Source organism: Urocampus carinirostris, chromosome 5, assembly GCF_059441175.1.
Source record: "Urocampus carinirostris isolate Australia breed hairy pipefish chromosome 5, RoL_Ucar_1.0, whole genome shotgun sequence".
NCBI lineage: Eukaryota > Metazoa > Chordata > Actinopteri > Syngnathiformes > Syngnathidae > Urocampus > Urocampus carinirostris.
The window spans coordinates 44,230,379-44,251,033 of NC_142353.1; the positions used below are offsets into that span (position 1 = coordinate 44,230,379).

Sequence of the window (20,655 nt, forward strand, 5' to 3'; positions counted from 1 at the left end):
TTAAACAGCCATAAATTCTAAGAACATTAATAAAAGCTGTATCTCAACACGTCTAAACACGCAAAATGCCATGATTTCCGATATGCATCACCTGTGATTGGCTCTCTGTCCCTATTTAAACCCACTCCTATCTGTCCCCTGTTGTCAGTCCGTCTGCGAACCTCAGTTAACCCTAGGCAAGCCTTTTTCGACCCTAACTCTCACCTGTTTTTGTTCCTGTCTGTCCCCCGGCTTCGACCCGTTTTTGATTCTGACAGCGTCTGTTCTCCCGTCCCAACTTTCAACCTCTTTTTGTCCCCTGGCTTACGACTCGCTTCTGACCCCGACCACGTTTTTGCTCTCCTGTCCCGACTACTGACCGGTTTTCCGTTCCCGACACTGCCATCGCTCGCCACGGAAGATCCACTTCCGCGTTCAGAGCGACCTGCTTCTAGCAATCACCAGATCGTGGGCGCAACCCTTTCTCTTTCTTCCAATAAAACTTGTGAGAAACGCAATGCAAGTGGGTCCTGTCTTCGTTCTGGTCCTGACACAAAAAATCAATAAGTGTACCTAAATTACTGCAAACAAATTATTCATAAAATGTGTACCTAATTAACTATAAACACCCAAAATATTTATAAAACATGTACCTAAATACTGATAAATACCCCAAATATTCCTAAACATGTACTACAACAACCATAAATACCCAAAACATCAAAAACTGTACCTAGACAACCAAAACTACCCCCAAAATTAATAAAAATGTGTACCTGAACACCCATAAATACGCAAAAAATGGACAAAATATATACCCAAACCACTATAACTACCCAAAAATCCAAATCTTACCTAAACAACCACAAAGACCCAATATATCCAGAAAACGTGTACCTAAACACTACAATAAACACCCGAAATATGAAGATAATGTGTACCCAAATAACTGTAAATACTCGAAATATTCACAAAACGTGTACCTTAACACCCATAAACACTCAAAAATTAATAAATGTGCCTAAAATACCGCCAAAATTAAATTATTTATAAAATGTGTACCTAATCAACCATAAACACCCAAAATATTTATAAAACATGTACCTAAATACCAATAAATATCCTAAATATTCCTAAACATGTACTACAACAACCATAAATACCCAAAACATCAAGAAAAACTAGACCTAGACAACCAAAACTACCCCAAAAATTAATAAATTGTGTACCTGAACACTCATAAATACGCACAAAATGGACAAAATATAAACCCAAACAACCATAACTACCCAAAATATCAATCCATATCTTACCTAAACAACCATAAAGACTCAAAATATCCATAAAACGTGTACCTAAACTAATTGAAAGCATATGAAATGTTTTTATTGATTCAGTCTTAATTTTCTTTTTCATTTAAGTTGACCATTTTTTTGATTTTCTTTTTCCAAATGGTTAAATCTTCAAATAATACTGTAAACACAATAAGCACCTAACGTTTTACTGTGGAGAATGAATGCAGAGTGAGGCACGCAATTCTCTTGCCTCGTGGCAGAGGGCGATAGTGAGACCAAAGATTGCGATTTGGTGCCCCAAACACTGAAATTAATGGTAGAATAAGCAAGTTAATAGCAAGTCATTGATTTTGTAACCCAGGAGATATGACAAAAATATATTTCTCAGAGAAGGACCTTTTAAAACAGGTTGGAATTTCTTTTTCGAGGTTTGGGTTCTTCCCTGTTCTCCTTGCAGATCTTTTATCCTTATTTTGAGTGTCTACTAAACAAGAGATGTATCACTCTGCCTAACAAATGATGAATAAGAAAGAATGTCACTGTTTTTGGTCTATTTGCTGGTAAAGGAGCTACAGATTCCATACACAGTTTTTCAAAATAAAATCAAAAGTACTCCAACTAGAGCCCATCCAAATGTTCTTTCCGAAACCTTTCGCCGGACGATTTGTCGAAATGGGAAACGGAACCGTTAAAAGGACGATTAGCGCTCCATCAGCGTCAACTGCGAAAGGTCACCGCCGCAAAGAGGCGGAGCAGTCGGTCGTTCGCAAATGGCGCCTTTCCACGACAAATGGCGCCCTCCCTTGAGAAATGGTGCCCTCTGTCGAGAAACGGCGCCCTCCGTTGTTTGAAAATGGCGTCCTGTCAATTGCAAATGGCGCCCTCTGGCGACAAATGGTGCCCTCTGTCCAGAAATGGCGCTTTCCGTTGTTTAAAAATGGCGTCCTCTGACAATTGCAAATGGCGTCCTCTGGCGAGAAATGGTGCCCTCTGTCGAGAAATGGCGCCCTCCGTTTTTTAAAAATGGCGTCCTCTGTCATTGGCAAATGGCGCCCTCCGTCGACAAACGGCGCCCTCTGTCGACGAATGGTGCCCTCTGTCGAGAAATGGCGCTTTCCGTTGTTTGAAAATGGCGTCCTCGGTTAATTGCAAATGGCGTCCTTTGTTGACAAATGGCGCCCTCTGTTGGCAAATGTTGCCCTGTGTCGAGAAATGGCGCCCTCCATTGTTTGAAAATGGCGTCCTCTGTCAATTGCAAATGGCGCCCTCCGTCGACAAATGGCGCCCTCTGTCGGCAAATGGTGCCCTCTGTCGAGAAATGGCGCCCTCTGTCGACAAATGGCGCCCTCCATTGTTTGAAAATGGCGTCCTCTGTCAATTGCAAATGGTATCCTCCGTCGAGAAATGGCCCCCTCTGTCGAGAAATGGCGCCCTCTGTCGACAAATGGCACCCTCTGTTGTTTGAAAATTGCGTCCTCTGTCAATTGCAAATGGCGCCCTCCGTCGACAAATGGCGCCCTCCGTCAACAAATGGCGCCCTCCGTCAACAAATGGCGCCCTCTGTCGTCAAATGGTGCCCTCTCTCAAGAAATGGCGCCCTCTGTCGAGAAATCGCGCCCTCCGTTGTTCCAAAATGGCATCCTCCGTCAATTGCAAATGGCGCCCTCTGTCGACAAATGGGGGCCTCCATTGTTTGAAAATGGCGTCCTCTGTCAATTGCAAATGGCACCCTCCATCGACAAATGGCACCCTCTGTCGAGAAATGGTGCCCTCTCTCAAGAAATGGCGCCCTCTGTCGAGAAATCGCGCCCTCCGTTGGTCCAAAATGGCATCCTCCGTCAATTGCAAATGGCGCCCTCTGTCGACAAATGGGGCCCTCCATTGTTTGAAAATGGCGTCCTCTGTCAACTGCAAATGGCACTTTCCATCGACAAATGGCGCCCTCTGTCGAGAAATGGCGCCCTCTGTTGTTTGAAAATGGCGTCCTCCATGAATTGCAAATGGCGCCCTCTGTCAACAAATGGCACCCTCCGTCGACAAATGGCGCCCTCCGTTGTTTGAAAATGGCGTCCTCCGTGAATTGCAAATGGCGCCCTCCGTCACAAATAGCGCCCTCTGTCAACAAATGGCACCCTCCGTCGACAAATGGCGCCCTCCGTTGTTTGAAAATGGCGTCCTCAGTCAATTGCAAATGGCGCCCTCTGTTAACAAATGGCGTCCTTTGTTGACAAATCGTCGCCCTCCGTCAACAAATGGTGCCCCCTATCGACACCAGCCGCCCTCCGTCGTTCGCAAATGGCGCCCTCCGTTGACCACCGGCGCCCTTTGTCAAAAATGGCGGCTCCCGTCGACAAATGGCGCCCTTTGTTGCCCACCGGCGCCCTCTGTCCACAAACGGTGCCCTCTACTGTTCGCAAATGGCGCCCTCCATCATATCCTCGGCTAATCTCTAAACCCTTTATTTTTTTCCCTCCAGGTTCTCTACCAAGTACTGGATGTCGCAGACCTGTACCGTGTGCGGCAAGGGGATGCTCTTTGGACTCAAGTGTAAAAACTGCAAGTACGTGCTAGCTTATTCGGCTATAAACCGGAGGGAAAAAAAAGAAAGGAGCCGATTGGATGAAATCCATTACTCTGTCGTTAAATCCAAATTGCAGAAAAACACTCAGCAGTAAACAGTTAAAGTTTACAATTATTGTTTCCTTAGTGAAAATGCCGGTACAGTAGAGCCCCGGGATACAGTTCTTGGGTCGGGGTCCTCATGTGAAATTGCCGTATAGCGGGGGATAGTAACCTATGCTCATTAGCTATAAACTCCCACCACCCCATTAAAACATTCAAGTATGTGTAGTATACATATATATGATTAAATACATTATGAATTAATTCATATTTATATAAATAATGACTTGAGCTGGTACAGTGGTGTAGCAGGTGGATGTAGAGCAGGGGTGTCAAACTCATATAAGCTCGGGGGCCACATGATAGAACAAACATTCTCTTGGGGGCCGGTTTAGTAGATTAGAGAGAAAGAAAAAAAAGAGAGACAGAGATAAGAGAAAGATAGGGAGAGAAAGGTAAAGAGGGCGGGACAAAAAAGAGAAAGAGAGAGAGAGAGAGAGAGAGAGAGAGAGCGTGAGGAACAAGAGATAAAAATAGAAATAGTAAGAGAGGGGGAAAGAAAGAGAAAGAATGAAATCCAAAGAGAAACAGAAAGAGACAAAGAGGAGAGAAGAGAGAAAGAGAGAAAGGGGAAAGACAGAAGGTGAAAGTGAGAGAGAGAGAGAGAGAGAGAGAGAGAGAGAGAGAGAGAGAGAGAGAGAGAGAGAGAGAGAGAGAGAGAGAGAGAGAGAGAGAGAGAGAGAGAGAGTAAAGGGAAACAATGAAGAGAGAGCAAAAGAAGGTAAAAAGACATAGAGAGAAAGAGACAAAAAGGAACAAAGAAAGAGAAAAGAGACAGAGAGAGTGAAAGAGAGAGAGATAGAGAGAGAGAAAAAGAGCGAGAGAGAAATAATACAAATACAGTGTCTATGTGAGAGGCACCTGGCTTTGGCAACATCAAGTTGACATATTTCAACCAGCAGCTTGTTTTTCTCTTGCGCTTCTCTGAGCGTTGCCCCGCGGGCCGGATCCAATCCCCTAGCGGGCCTGATACGGCCCGCGGGCCGCCTGTTTAACACCAGTGATGTAGAGGGAGGATGAGAAAATGGATTCAATTAATAGTATTTCTATCATTGTATTTAGTAGTATTTCCTTAGTATTTTGTACTATTGCTGTACATTTTTTTGGTAGTATTTCTGTAATATTTTTGTCACATTTCTGTTGTAGTGTTTCTGCAGTATTTTCATAGTGTTTCCATGATAGTCGTTTTGTGGTATTTCTTTAGTATTTTTTGTAACAATTGTATTTATAAAAGATGGGAACGCTCTAGATCTTGTTCTGACCCGGGGTGTAGTAGCCTCAAATGTTACAGTGTTACCGTATCCTAATGCCAATCTGATCACTATTTTGTTAAATGTGAGGTACTGTTTAATGTTTACTGTGATAAGGAAAATGCAGGCTTCAGGAGTCTCAATATCCGCCCTGCAACGGCATTAGCTTTAAAAGAACTATTACCAACAGTAACTGCAGCCTTCTCTTCGTACACTGGGTCTGTTGACTCACTTAGTAAATCCCTTCCACCCTGGTCATCCTGGAAGGGGGATGACCACTTGTGAGGCCCCTTCTCAAGGTTTCTTTTTCCTCAAGCTGAGGTTTTGAGTTTTTCCTTGCCGGTATGTTGGTTTAAGATCAGGCAATGGTGTAACTGTAATCCTGTGCAGTCCTTTGAGACATTTTTGTGATTAAGGGCTATATAAATAAATTTGACTTGATTTGACTTGTAACATTGCTGTGGTTGTGTTTTGTTCGTCCAAGTATTTTTATAATAGTATTACCGTAGTGGTATTTTAACAGTATTTCTATAGTATTCTCTTCTTTTCGTAATTAAATCAAAATTGTATGTTAAGTCCCTGTGTAAAGTAGGCTTAAACATATTTGCTCAAGGTGTGTATTTCTAATCTTGGTCTTCCTGTCTTTGTTTAAAGGTGTCGGTACTTTTCCATGGGGGTGATCTTTTGTCTTTGTCTCAGCTTACCAGTACTTTTCCATATCTTGTGGTGACCCAGAGTGAGTGAGTGTGGACGCGACAGTTACTTGTCCTCCCGCTACTCTCCCACTATAGCTGGTTAAAAACTTAACAAGTCTTTTGCCTGATTTTTCTCCTACCGTTAGCAAATTTATAGCTCTCCCACACATCAGTGGTCTGCTTCTTAGACCCCACACCATGTTTTAAGCACTAAATTTGACATTTAGTTTTGTGGTCACTTTGTAATATTTTTGTGGTATTTGTTGTAGTATTTTTGTTGTACATACATAAAAGGACAATGGGGATACATTTATTATGACATATATTTATTAGTAGTACAACAATTGAATAAAGTTTCCGTCTATTTTGACCACTTTCATTCGGTAGGCAGGATGAAAACGCCTGACGGGCCGCATGTGGCCCTCGGGCCGTAGTTTTCCCAACTTCGGATTAAATGGATCATCGCTAAAGTGCTAAACGAATCGATTCAACTCACCCCAACGTTGTGCCTTGTTTTAGGCTGAAGTGCCACAACAAATGCACCAAAGAGGCTCCGCCCTGCCACCTGCTGATCATCCAACGGGGCGGCAGAGAATCCCTCAAAGGTAAAGTGGGCGGGGCAAGGGGCGGGGTTTCTAACCTTTCAAAATAAGAGCTTAGACGTGATTGAAAAAAACCTTTTGACATTCCATCTTTCGTCTTGTTTGCTTTCTTTCTCGGTCTCGTTTTGCCAAGACCAACCGGGACTGACGCAAGGTAAGGAAAACCGAGGGATCCGTAGTCCTGGTCCTGGTCCTGGTCCCGGTCGGGTTCTGATTTTTTGTGACTTTTGTCTCAGTGGCTCGTCTGGTTCGGACCGAGTCGGTACCCTGCGACATAAACAACCCGCTCAGGTACAGCGACCTCAACGTGAGTCAGACGCTGCCCAAAACCAACAAGATCAACAAGGTCAGTCGGGAAAACCTGGTCTTTGGTTTTTCCTTGTTTTTTCAAGTTTGAGGGTCTCTGTTTGGTCACTCTTGGTCCTTCTCAAAAAGTGGAGTGTTAGCGGGAAGCTTCTTGCTAGGACTCAAACGGGCACAGCTTTGTACAGTAGACCTCCGGGATAAGACTACCCCACCTTACAACATTTTCACTTTATAACATGGAATAAAATGGGTTTTTTTTCGGACCCTTTTTTCACAGTGTGGCGTAATTTTTTTGGGGCCCCTCCTTATGGCATTTTTCTCACTATAAAACATCAACAACAAAATGTGAGAGTGAAATTGCAGCTTGTGTTGCCGATTACCGTAGACCCCCAGGATACAGCGTCCCCTCTTTAAGAGTTTTTAACTTTCCAATGTGAATATTTTATTTCTTGACTCCTCCTTATGGCATTTTGCCCCACTATAAAACATCAACAACAAAATGTGAGAGTTAAATCTTAGCTTGTGTTGCTGATTACAGTAGACCCCCAGGATACAGCATCCCCTCCTTAAGATTTCTCGACGTTACAATGTAAATATTTTATTTCTTGCCTCCTCCTTATGGCATTTTGCCCTACCATAAAACATCAACAACAAAATGTGAGAGTGAAATTGCAGCTTGTGTTGCTGATTACTGTAGACCCCCAGGATACAGCGTCCCCTCCTTAAGATTTTTCAACTTTACAATGTGAATATTTTTTTTTTGCCTCCTCCTTATGGCATTTTGCCCCACTATAAAATATCAACAACAAAATGTGAGAGTTGAATTGCAGCATGCGTTGCTGATTACAGTAGACCCCCAGGATACAGCGTCCCCTCCTTAAGGTTTTTTTAACTTTGTAGTGTGGAATAATTCGTTTTTTGGCCCCTCCCAATGGCATTTAGCCCCACTATAAAGCATTGACAACAAAGTGTGCTGCTGATTACAGTAGTCCAGGATACAACCACCCCACCTTATGACTTTTTCTCTTTACAATATTAAAAAAAAGTTTTTTCTTTTTTTTTAAAAGTCACATTGGATCAAATGCATATGCAGGTCTTTGATGAGTCTTAAATGTAAGCCCGGATGTCCTTGAAGACAACAGAGAAATAAAGGACAAATTCTCGTTGGTCAAAAAGACATTTGAGCAAGCTAAGACCTACGTCTTCCAGACTGGGCAGAGAGCAGCGCAGCCAATGATTTCTTGGTCTGTTGATGACCCTCGTCAAGATTGATTCAGCTTAGCATGGGTTTTTGGAATTGAATAGTCTTTATTGTTTATTTACAAAAGAAAATTAGACATACAATTCCAGCCGGCAATGTCTTTCATACTGGGCATAGAGTAGCCCATGATTTTATATGTGGGGGGGTTGTTGATGACTCTCAGTTTGGCTTTGCATACATCTTTCGAATAGATTAGAATTTCATAGTCTTTATTGTCAATGATAACAATGTAGTTTTCATTGTTTACTACGAGAATATACGTGGCACTCAAGCCAGCAGTGTTGTCCAGACTGGGCAGAGAGCAACCCAGCCAATGATTTTGTAGTCTGTGTTGATGACCCTCAGCAAGATCGATTCAGCTTTGCATGGGTCTTTGGAATTGAATAGTCTTTATTGTTTATTTACAAAAAAAAAATAGACATAGAATTCCAGCCGGCAATGTCTTTCATACTGGGTAGAGAGCAGCCCATGATTTTATTTGTGGGGGGGTTGTTGATGACCCCCAGTTTGGCTTTGGCATACATCTTGAAAATAGATTAGAATTTCATAGTCTTTATTGTCAATGATAACAATGTAGTGTGCATTGTTTACTTCAAGATTATACATTGCTCTCAAGCCTGCAGTGTTTTCCAGACTGGGCATAGAACAGCCCATGATTTTCTGGTCTATGTTGATGACCCTCTTTAAGATTGGTTCGGCTTTATACACTTAAAAAAAAGAATAGTATTTATTATTCACAAGAACATAGTGCATGTATATTTTTTAATATGAGTTAGATGTGCTATTCCCGCTGGCAATATTCCCCAGACTGGCCCATGATTTTCTTGCCAGTGTTGATGACCCGCTGTAAGATGGGTTTGTCTCTGGATTTTTTTGAAATAGTTGTCTTTGTTGTCATCAACAACAACATAGTTTACATTGCTTTCGAGCTCAGACGTGGCATCTCAGCTGACAATGTTTTCTGGACTGGGCGGAGAGCAGCCCATGATTTTATTCGTGGGGGGGTTGTTGATGACCCTCAGTTTGGCTTTGGTATACATCTTTAAAATAGATTAGAATTTCATAGTCTTTATTGTCAATGATAATAATGTAGTGTATATTGTTTACTACGACATTATACATGGTACTCAAACCAGCAGTGTTTTCCAGACTGGGCATAGAACAGCCCATGATTTTCTGGTCTATGTTGATGACCCTCTTTAAGATTGGTTCGGCTTTATACACTTTTAAAAAATAGAATAGTAATTAATATTATTCATAAGAACATAGTGTACATTGTTTTATATAAATTAGATGTGCTATTCCAGCTGGCAATATTCCCGAGACTGGCCCATGATTTTCTTGCCTGTGTTGATGACCCTCAGTGAGATGGGTTTTTCTTTGGATTTTTTAAATAAAAGTCTTTGTTGTCATCAACAACAACATAGTTTATTGTTTACAAGATCAGACGTGGCATTTCAGCTGACAATGTTTTCTAGACTGGGCATAGAACAACCCATGATTTTCGGGTCTATGTTAATGACTCTCTTTAAGATTGGTTTGGCTTTATACACTTAAAAAATAGAATAGTATTTATTATTATTCATAAGCACATAGTGTACATTTTTTAATACAAGTTTAGATGTGCTATTCCCGCTGGCAATATTCCCCAGACTGGCCCATGATTTTCTTGCCTGTGTTGATGACCCTCTGTAAGATGGGTTTGTCTTTGGATTTTTTTGAAATAGAAGTCTTTGTTGTCATCAATAACAGCATAGTTTACATTGTTTACAAGCTTAGACGTGGAATTTCAGCTGAGAATTTTTACTAGACTGGGCAGAGAACAGCCCATGATTTTCTGCTCTTTGTTGATGACACTCTTTAAGATTGGTTCGGCTTTATACAGTTAAAAAAATAGAATAGTATTTATTATCATTCATAAGTACATAGTGTACATTGTTTAATATCATTTTCCAGTTGGCAATATTCCCCAGACTGGCCCATGATTTCTTGCCTGTGTTGATGACCCTCTGTGAGATTTGTCTTTGGATTTTTTTAAGCAGAAGTCTTTGTTGTCATCAACAACAACATGGTTTACATTGTTTACGAGCTCAGACGTGGCATTTCAGCCGACAATGTTTACTAGACTGGGCAGAGAGCAGCCCATGATATTCTGGGCTGTGTTGATGACACTTCTTTTGCGTTTTCATCGGGTCAGGACCCGTTAGGGGCGCCGTACCAGCCGGACTCTAGCAGCAACCCTTCCTCCACCACTTCGTCCACGCCGTCTTCGCCGGCCCCGCCGCTACCCAGTAGCGCCACGCCGCCCTCTCCCATGCATCCGTCGCCGCAGTCCGCAAGACAGCAGAAGCACTTCAACCTCACCGGTAGGTGGCGCTATACGCACACAAAAAACCACAGCCGCGCTAAAAGTGTCCCTTCTCTTTGCAGCCGCCAGTTACTTCAAATACAAGCAGCAGTTCATATTTCCTGGTAAGTTCGGTTATTTTTGGTGTGTGTGTCACCGGTCACTGAAATACTTCATGCCACATAGAATTGGAAACCCTAAACTGCTGGAATTCAAGACATCTGAGAAATATTACCATCAGTCTAAAACAAGATACCCCGAAAAATTCAATATTCGTACGCAAACGTGGCCTCCATACATCTAGGACTGTCCAGTAAATCCAATGGTGTAAAGCAGGGTTGTCAAACTCATTTTAAGTCGGGGGCCACACGATAGAACAAAAATTCTGTCGGGGGCCGGACTAGTTAAAGAGAAAGAAAAAGAGAGATAAAGAAATAAGAAGAAGAGGGAGGGAAAAGGAGAGAGGGTGGGACAAAGAAAGAAAAAGAGAGAGAGAGAGAGAGCGTGAGAAACAAAAGAGATAAAAAGTCATGAGAAAAGGGGAAAGAAGGGGAGAGGAAGAAAGAAATCCAAAGAGAAATAGAAAGACAGAAGGAGAGAAAAGAGAAAAAAAGCACAAAGGGTAGGAAGAGAGAAAGAGAAAAGGAAAAAAGGAAGAGCAAAAGAGGTTAAAAGACACAGAGAGAAAGAGACAAAGAGCAACAAAGGAAGAGAAAAAGAGAGACACAGAGTGAAAAAAACACAGTGGGAGAAAAGGGGTGGGAGAGAGAGAGAGAGAGACAGACAGACAGACAGAAGGGGTGGAAAAGAAAAAGAGACAGAGAAAGAGAGGGAGAGAGAAGGGGTGGAAAAGAAAAAGAGACAGAGAAAGAGAGAGAGAGAGAGAGAGGGGGGGGGTGGAAAAGAAAAAGAGAGAGAGAGAGAGAGAGAGAGAGAAGGGGTGGAAAAGAAAAAGAGACAGAGAAAGAGAGAGAGAGAGAGAGAGGGGGGGTGGAAAAGAAAAAGAGACAGAGAGAGAGAGAGAGAGAGAGAAGGGGTGGAAAAGAAAAAGAGACAGAGAAAGAGAGGGAGAGAGAAGGGGTGGAAAAGAAAAAGAGACAGAGACAGAGAAAGAGAGAGAGAGAGAAGGAGTGGAAAAGAAAAAGAGACAGAGAGAGAGAGAGAGAGAGCGAGAGAGAAGGGGTGGACAAGAAAAAGAGACAGAGAGAGAGAGAGAGAGAGAGAGAGAAGGGGTGGACAAGAATAAGAGACAGAGAGAGAGAGAGAGAGAGAGAGAGAGAGGGGGGGTGGAAAAGAAAAAGAGACAGAGAGAGAGAGAGAGAGAGAGAAGGGGTGGAAAAGAAAAAGAGACAGAGAAAGAGAGGGAGAGAGAAGGGGTGGAAAAGAAAAAGAGACAGAGACAGAGAAAGAGAGAGAGAGAGAAGGGGTGGAAAAGAAAAAGAGACAGAGTGAGAGAGAGAGCGAGAGAGAAGGGGTGGACAAGAAAAAGAGACAGAGAGAGAGAGAGAGAGAGAGAGAGAAGGGGTGGACAAGAATAAGAGACAGAGAGAGAGAGAGAGAGAGAGAGAGAGAGAGAGAAGGGGTGGAAAAGAAAAAGAGACAGAGAAAGAGAGAGAGAGAGAGAGAGAGAGAGAGAGAGAGAGAGAGAGAGAGAGAGAGAGGGGGGGGGTGGAAAAGAAAGAGAGAGAGGGAAATAAAAACATTAGTACAGTGTCTTTATGAGAGGCCCCTGGCTTTGGCAACATCAAGTTGAGATATTTCAACCTGCCGCTTGTTTTTCTCTTGCGCTTCTCTGAGTGTTGTCTCGCGGGCCGGATTGAATCCCTTAGCGGGCCTGATCTGGCCCGCGGGCCACCTGTTTGACACCTGTGGTGTAAAGTATTTACTCCAAAACACATGATTTAAAAAAAAAAATTCGCCTAAAAGCATATCTGCATCAATGGACGTTGCTTGTTGCAATCAATATGTTTCACCCTCACAATTCCTGTTCACAAATAAACAGACTAGTAAATTTCTTTTCTATAGGCCTATAGTCTCTTTAACTTTTACTTGTTATCTCTTTCGGCCAATTCGTATTCTCAATGGTTCAGTCTATCTTTCTTGTTCTCTCTCCCTCACCTTCTCTTTCCATTTCATTATTTGTTCTACCTCTTTCTTTTTTTGTCTCACCGACTTTCTCCATCCTCCCCTCTCTCTCTCTCTTTTTATCTCTCTCTCTCCCTCGCTCTCTCTCTTTCGCTTCTTTCTGTTGCTGCTCATTTTTGGAGCAAAAGAAGTAGCAGACTTTTCGAGTAGTTCACTAAAGCTTATGGTTTACACTTGCACGTAATGTCAAACGTTATAAAAAGGAAAAAAAAGCGAGTTTGCAATTATTAGCAATTTTCAGCTAGTGTCGTGAACCGGAACAGGATCAGGACCCAAACGCGTGACGTTTCTCACACAAGCCTTTTATTTTACGAGAAATCGGGAGTCATGCACGTTAGGCAACGGTCTGGTGTGGAACGATAGGAAGCCAGAGACCGACGAGATCGATTCCAAATGCCCGAGTTGATATCGGACAGATGGGGTCGATACCGGACAGGACAGGACAGACAGGATAGATAATGAATCAGGATATCGAAAATAAAATGGAGAAACTAGACGGGAACGAAAACTGGATAGAATAATAAATAAGACAAAAATAGACAGGAACGAAACTGGAAACCAATATTAAACAGGACAAAATAAACAGGAACAATACCGGACAGGAAATACCAAGAGGAAACAGGACCGAGTCAAAACCCACGTCTTGCGGGGCAGAGGTTCGTTGACGGACTGACAAAGGAAGAGTGAGAGCACTGAGCTTAAATAGACGGATGGGGAGTCATGCGTGTTAGGCAACGGTCTGGCGTGGAAAGACAGGAAGCCAGAGGCCGACGAGATCGATACAGATTGCCTGGGCAGATATCGGACTGATGGGGTCGATACCGGACAGGACGGGACAGACAGGAATGATAAGAAAACGGGATATCGAAATAAAACAGGACAAACTAGACGGGAACGAAAACTGGAGAGAACAATAAACAGGACAAAAATAGACAGGGACGAAACTGGATACAAATATTACACAGGACAAAAATAAACAAGGGCAATGCCGGACAGGGAATGCCAACAGGGAAACAGGACCGAGTCAGAACCCACGTCTAAAAAGAGATACCCCCAAAAAAATGCTGCTACAAAATTTTCCACCAGAAATACTAATTAAATACTACAGGAATAAATTAATACTTTAATAAATACTTCAGAAATACTACTACAGTAATCCTTTAAATACAAAAATACTACTAAAGAAATATTACAACAGAAATACCACAAATCCACTACTCTAAAAATATAAAATAAATAATGTATAAATACAGTAATACTTTAGAAATACTTCAAGTCAAGTCAAGTCAAGTCAAATTTATTTATATAGCCCTTAATCACAAAAATGTCTCAAAGGACTGCACAGGATTACAGTTACAAAATTACACAATTACCTGATCTTAAACTAGCAAACCAGCATGCGGGCAAGGAAAAACTCAAAAACCTCAGTGTGAGGAGAAAAGAGAAACCTTGAGAAAGGACCTCACATGTGGTAATCCCCCTTCCAGGATTGAACAGGGTGAATTACAATTAGCATTACTGTACACAGAATAGTAAACACTAGGTAAGATGTTGAAAATGTCCGGAAAGAGCATGACATCAACGACGACGCCAGCTGGTAAATGCAGGGGTTGACATGCTGCAGGTCAGACCCCGGTCCGCTGACCCATCCCAAATCATCCTTCTCCTTCGTATCAGCCAGGCAGGCCTCAGAAAAAGACAGGACAAAACAGAATACGAGGTGGGCATCAATCATATGCTTTGGAATAGAAGTGTGTCTTAAGCCTCAATTTAAAAACTTCCGTTGAGGTTGCAGATCTTATCTCCAGAGGCAGGGCATTCCACAACACCGGGGCCCGGATGGAGAACGCTCTCGAGCCCGCAGACTTCTTGGCTCTCGGAATCACAAGTAGACCGGCATTTTCCGAGCGCAGACTCCGTGCAGGAACATAGGGGGAAATCAAATCGGAGAGATAAGAGGGTGCAAGCCCATGCAAACATTTATATGTTAATAAGAGAACCTTAAAGTCACATCTTAAGTGGACTGGGAGCCAGTGCAAGTTGGCCAATACAGGTGTAATATGCTCAAACTTTTTAGTCTTAGTCAAAAGTCTAGCTGCCGCATTCTGAACCAGCCGCAAACTTTTAATGCTAGACATCGGGAGACCAGAAAGCAATACATTACAGTAATCGAGCCGAGAAGTAATAAACGCATGAATTAAAATCTCTGCATCTGATTGGGACAGCATTGAACGAATCTTCGCAATATTACGGAGGTGGTAGAAAGCTATTCTAGTCATATTTTTCACATGTAACTGAAACGACAGATTAGGATCAAATATAACACCTAGATTTTTGACCGAGTCACTATGGGTGATATTACATTTGTCTAGGTTCAGGGTAATGTTTGAAAACAAATGACGACAGTGAGCTGGACCAATAATCAACATTTCAGTTTTTTCTGGGTTAAGGCGTAAAAAATTATTTGACATCCATCTTTGAATCTCAGTAAGGCAATCCTCCAGATTTCTAAAACTTAAATGTCCAGTTTTTTCCAGTGGCACATACAGTTGAGTGTCATCTGCATAGCAATGGAAACTAATATTATACTTGCGGATAATGTCACCAAGCGGGATCATATAAATACTAAAAAGAAGGGGGCCAAGTACAGAGCCTTGAGGAACACCACAAGGGACATTAGATTGTTTAGAGGTCATATTGCCATAGTTAACACATTGCATCCTGTCTGACAGGTAGGACCTAAACCACGAGAGTACAGTTCCTGAGATACCAATGCGTTCTAGACGAATCAATAATATGTTGTGGTCGACCGTATCAAAAGCAGCGCTGAGATCCAGCAGCAGTAACATTGATGAGGCACCAGAATCTATTGTTAAAAGGAGATCATTGGTTACTTTTGCAAGGGCTGTCTCAGTAGAATGATTTGCTCTAAATGCTGACTGGACAGTTTCAAAAAGGTTATTTTCTGACATGAAGTCATTTAGCTGCTGTGCAACGACCTTTTCAAGTAATTTCGCAAGAAATGGCAGATTTGACACTGGCCTATAATTACCTAGGCTTTCTGGGTCAAGGTTAGGTCGCTTAAGCGTGGGTTTAATGACGGCAGACTTGAAGGCTACAGGAACAATACCCGAGGATAGCGATATATTAATAATATTTAAAACTGATGGTCCTAAGATCTCAAACAGATCCTTCACCAGTGAAGCTGGAAACGGATCAAGCAGGCACGTAGTTTGTTTGGCCCTACTGACCATCTGTGTTAGATTATCAAGGGACAATTCATTGAAACTAGAGAATGTTTCTAAACAACCGCTGACACAGTCCATACCTAGCACCTCCACATCTTTGATATAGGAGGAGGAAACAGAGCGTTCTTTTAAAATTTCATTCCTGATTAGTTGAATCTTTTTATTAAAAAATTCCATAATGTCATTAGCAGAATGAGTGCAACCATTTGGGTTAAGTTGTTGTCTGGTAAGTTTCGCCACTGTGTCAAATAAAAATTTTGGATTATTCTTATGTTCAACAATAATCTTAGAGAAATACGAAGCTTTAGCTGAGGCAAGAGCTACTTTATATTTCAGCAAACTGTCACACCAGGCCAGTCGAAGAACCTCCAGCTTAGTAGTGCGCCATTTTCGTTCAATTTTTCTGCAACTTTGTTTGAGTAACCTAGTTTCTTCAGTAAACCAAGGTGTATTCTTCTTGGGTCGGAATTTATACTTTAGGGGCGCCACAGAATCAAGAACATTTACCAAAGCAGTATTGAAGTGAGTCAACAGACCCAGTGTACGAAGGGAAGGCTGCAGTTACCGTAGGTAATAATTCTTTTAAGGCTAACACCGTTTTAGGGCGGATATTGCGACTGCTAAAGCCTATATTTTCCTTATCACAGTAAACATTAAACAACACCTCACATTTAACAAAATAGTGATCAGAGATGGCATTAGGATACGGTAACACTGTAACATTTGAGGCTACTACGCCACGGGTCAGGACAAGATCTAGAGTGTTCCCATCTTTATGAGTTGGCACATCAACTATTTGAAAAATACTCAAAAATACTACTACGGTAAGACTATGAATACAAAAATACTATTAGAGAAATATTACACCAGAAATACCACAAATCCACTACTCTGAATTTCATTAAAAAATATGAAAGAAATAATGTATAAATACAGTAATACTTTAGAAATACTTCAAAAATACTACTACGGTAAGACTATGAATACAAAAATACTATTAGAGAAATATTACACCAGAAATACTCCAAAACAGTACTCTCTACATACTTTAGAGAGAAGACAGAAATACTGCAGCTATACAGTACTACTTTGGAAATACTTCAAAATACTACTACAGTAAGACTATGAATACAAAAATACTATTAGAGAAATATTAGACCAGAAATACCACAAAACCACTACTCTGAATTTCATTAAAAAATATGAAAGAAATAATGTATAAATACAGTAATACTTTAGAAATACCTTAAAAATACTACTACAGTAAGACTATGAATACAAAAATACTATTAGAGAAATATTAGACCAGAAATACCACAAAACTACTACTCTGAATTTCATTAAAAAATATGAAAGAAATAATGTATAAATACAGTAATACTTTAGAAATACTTCAAAAATACTACTACAGTAAGACTATGAATACAAAAATACTATTAGAGAAATATTAGACCAGAAATACTACAAAAATAGTACTCTGTACATACTTCAGAATTAATACAGGAATACTGCAGATATACAGTACTACTGTGGAAATACCTTAAAAATACTACTACAGTATCACTATAATATTAAAAAAATACTACTAAAGACGTGTTCCCTGCGACTGGCTGGCAACCAGTTCAGGGTGTCCCCTGCCCACTGCCCGGAGATGGCTGGGATGGGCTCCAGCCCCCCCGCGACCCTAATGAGGATAAGCGGTACGGCTAATGAGATGAGATGAGATGTGTTCCACCAGAAATACTATGAGAAATACTACTCTTTAAATTCTTAAAAAAAACTACCGAAATACAGTAATACTTTAGAAATACTTCAAAAATACTATTACACTAATACAAAAAATACAAAAATATAATTAGAGAAATATTACACCAGAAATACTACAAAAATAGTACTCACTACATACTTTAGAATGATTACAGAAATACTGCAGCTATACAGTACTACTTTGGAATTACTTCAAAATACTACTACAGTATCACTATAATATTAAAAAATACAACTAAAGACGTGTTCCACCAGAAATTCTACGAGAAATACTACTCTTTGAACTCTTCATAAAAAACTACAGAAATACAGTAATACTTTGGAAATACTTAAAAATACTACTACACTAATACAAAAATACAAAAATATAATTAGAGAAATATTACACCAGAAATACTACAAAAATAGTACTCTCTACATACTTTAGAATTAATACAGAAATACTGCAGCTATACAGTACTACTTTGGAAATACTTCAAAATACTACTACAGTATCACTATAATATTAAAAAAATACAACTAAAGTCGTGTTCCACCAGAAATACTACGAGAAATACTACTCTTTAAACTCTTCATTAAAAACTACAGAAATACAGTAATACTTTGGAAATACTTAAAAATACTACTACACTAATACAAAAATACAAAAATATAATTAGAGAAATATTACACCAGAAATACTACAAAAATAGTACTCTCTACATACTTTAGAGAGAAGACAGAAATACTGCAGCTATACAGTACTACTTTGGAAATACTTCAAAATACTACTACAGTATCACTATAATATTAAAAAAATACAACTAAAGTCGTGTTCCACCAGAAATTCTACGAGAAATACTACTCTTTAAACTCTTCATAAAAAACTACAGAAATACACTAATACTTTGGAAATACTTCAAAAATACTACTAAAGACGTGTTACAAACAAAAAATTTCAAAAAGGAAATAGTAAAATGGAGGATGAAAACTTGAAAACCAGGTTAAAAATATAAAAATAATATATGATAAAGATTATTATTAATTCCTTAAAAAAGGATGCCTTCGTTCCCAAAAGTTAGAAAAACACTGCACTATAAGTCCTAGGCCTTGCAGTGATGCTAAAGGGAGAAGCAAAAACATGATAACCAGGGAAACAAAGCTTGCGTTTATGAAGAAATAAGAAGAAGGCCCCCTGAAAGTCGTCACCAGTTTGTTATTAGAAATAAGAAATAAGAAGTCATTTGTTGTGGGTAAAATGCTGTAAAGAGGGGGCCAATCGTCGCAAGGTGAGGCCGCTGCATACCGATACCACGCTAATCGAGCGGTTCCCTGAGTGAGGGTTGAGAACATTTCGCCGGAATGCGGGAACAAAAATGCCATTGAGCAATTTAGCGTAGCAATTTGCGAGAATCGCCGTTTGATTGTAGACATTCTCTGGGTTTTGTATTTAGTCAAGGGGTTTGCGGCACTTTTCCATTTGCATAATTAAAAAAGGGGCGTGGCTAAGAAAGAAATTGCTCCTGAGGAAATGGAAATCTTTCTTATTAGCGGGAGAAGCTTCGTTTGATTGGATTTGGAGATAGCTGGAGGCGACTGGACTCACTTTTAGCGCTTAGCTTCTTAGCACTTTCGCTAACGGCGGTTAAAGGGACAGTGTGTGTTATGTTTTCCCGCCACTGAAAACGAGTGCTAAAAGCACAACGGGAGAAGACAAAATACACCCACCCAAGTGACCAAAAAGCATCCTATTACTTTCGGAAAATGAGAGAAATGGGAAAAATAAAAAAGAAATAAAAATAAAATTGAAGAAAGGACCACAAAAAAAAAAGATAAATGAAAAAAAAAAAGACAAAAATAGACCAAAAATAAGGAAAAGTATAATGAAAAAAGAAAAAAGACAATTAAAAAAAGAAATGAAAGAAAAATAGAACAAAAAAAAGGAAAATAAAAATAAAAAACGTAAATAGGAAAAAAAATTAAAAAGAGGAAAAAAGAACATAAAAGAGAAAAATGAAGAAAAGAAATGCAACAAAAAGGAAAACTCATAAAAAAAGGAAAGGAAAATTACACAAAAAAAGAAAATTACAAAAATAAATAAAAGGGGAAATTCCATTTTCTTTCGGTTTTGTCTTTTTCTCCTTTCTTTTCTTTCTTTCCTTTTTTCTTTCTTTTCTTCCATTTTTGCTTTACTTTCCCCTTCCACTTTTTTTTTGCATTTTCCTTTTTTTCCTTTTTTCCTTTTATTTCTTCTTCCCTTTTTTATTTCTTTATAAAAACTTTTCCCTTCTTTTTGTCTTTCCTTCTGAAAGGCTGGCTACAAATTGCAGGAAAAGCCTGCTTTTTTTTCTACTTTCAGTCTCCGGAGTTTGTAACCTTCTTTGGACTCATTTTATGCTTGCACTCCACATGACAGTGACATCTAGTGGACAAATATGAAACGCTGTCCATTTAAGAACAGCGGAATATTTCTATTAGCACTGCTTTGGCCCAAATATACACCAAAAGGTTTTTAATGTTCATTCTCTGAATGAGACGCAGGTGGGCACACTTCAGCCACTCCCCCCTGGTTGTTTCCATCTGACATTGAACTAGTATGCCGGATCCTGACCTTCCTTCTCCGAAAACCCAAACTAATCTTTTCTATTTTTTTTTGCCTGTTCTGATTGGTCAGACGTCACTCTGGAGGCCCCGCCCAGTCGAGCGCCACAAGTCATCCTGCATCCCGTCTTGTCGGAACCCGGGTGAGTTAGCAAAAGACGATTTTAGCATTGTTATCTGTTTATGCTAGTTGTCCCGTTTACTAAGAAGACCCGGTCTCCGGAAGATAAGCCGGATCGGGACTGGCTAGTACACAAATCGGAGACAATACAAAGTCGTTTGGTGCACGCTCTACTGCGACAGCACCTACTGTACCCCTTGGGTACAGTCTGGGAAAAGGAATTTCCCTAAGGGGAAAAAATAAATGGAATTAGTATAATGGAGTTACTAAGGTGGGAACAGCTTTACGATTGGCATGATGGGCACAGACTATTGTAGAACAGGGAAAGGCAAACTATGGTCCGTGGGCCACATTCGGCCCGCCAGGCTTTTTGATCT

At 40.5% G+C, this 20,655-nt stretch overlaps 1 protein-coding gene across 1 annotated transcript in view; it reads left to right on the forward strand.

The window, feature by feature from the left end:
- The window catches only part of ksr2 (kinase suppressor of ras 2), a 137,456-nt gene that overhangs the window by 88,582 nt on the left and 28,219 nt on the right, over positions 1-20,655 (forward strand). Inside the window, exons 8-14 of the mRNA XM_088336947.1 lie at positions 3,751-3,834; positions 6,421-6,506; positions 6,637-6,657; positions 6,740-6,849; positions 10,268-10,436; positions 10,501-10,542; positions 20,231-20,300. Of these exons, the coding sequence (XP_088193073.1) occupies positions 3,751-3,834; positions 6,421-6,506; positions 6,637-6,657; positions 6,740-6,849; positions 10,268-10,436; positions 10,501-10,542; positions 20,231-20,300 (582 nt within the window). The remainder of the gene's footprint in view (positions 1-3,750; positions 3,835-6,420; positions 6,507-6,636; positions 6,658-6,739; positions 6,850-10,267; positions 10,437-10,500; positions 10,543-20,230; positions 20,301-20,655) is intronic.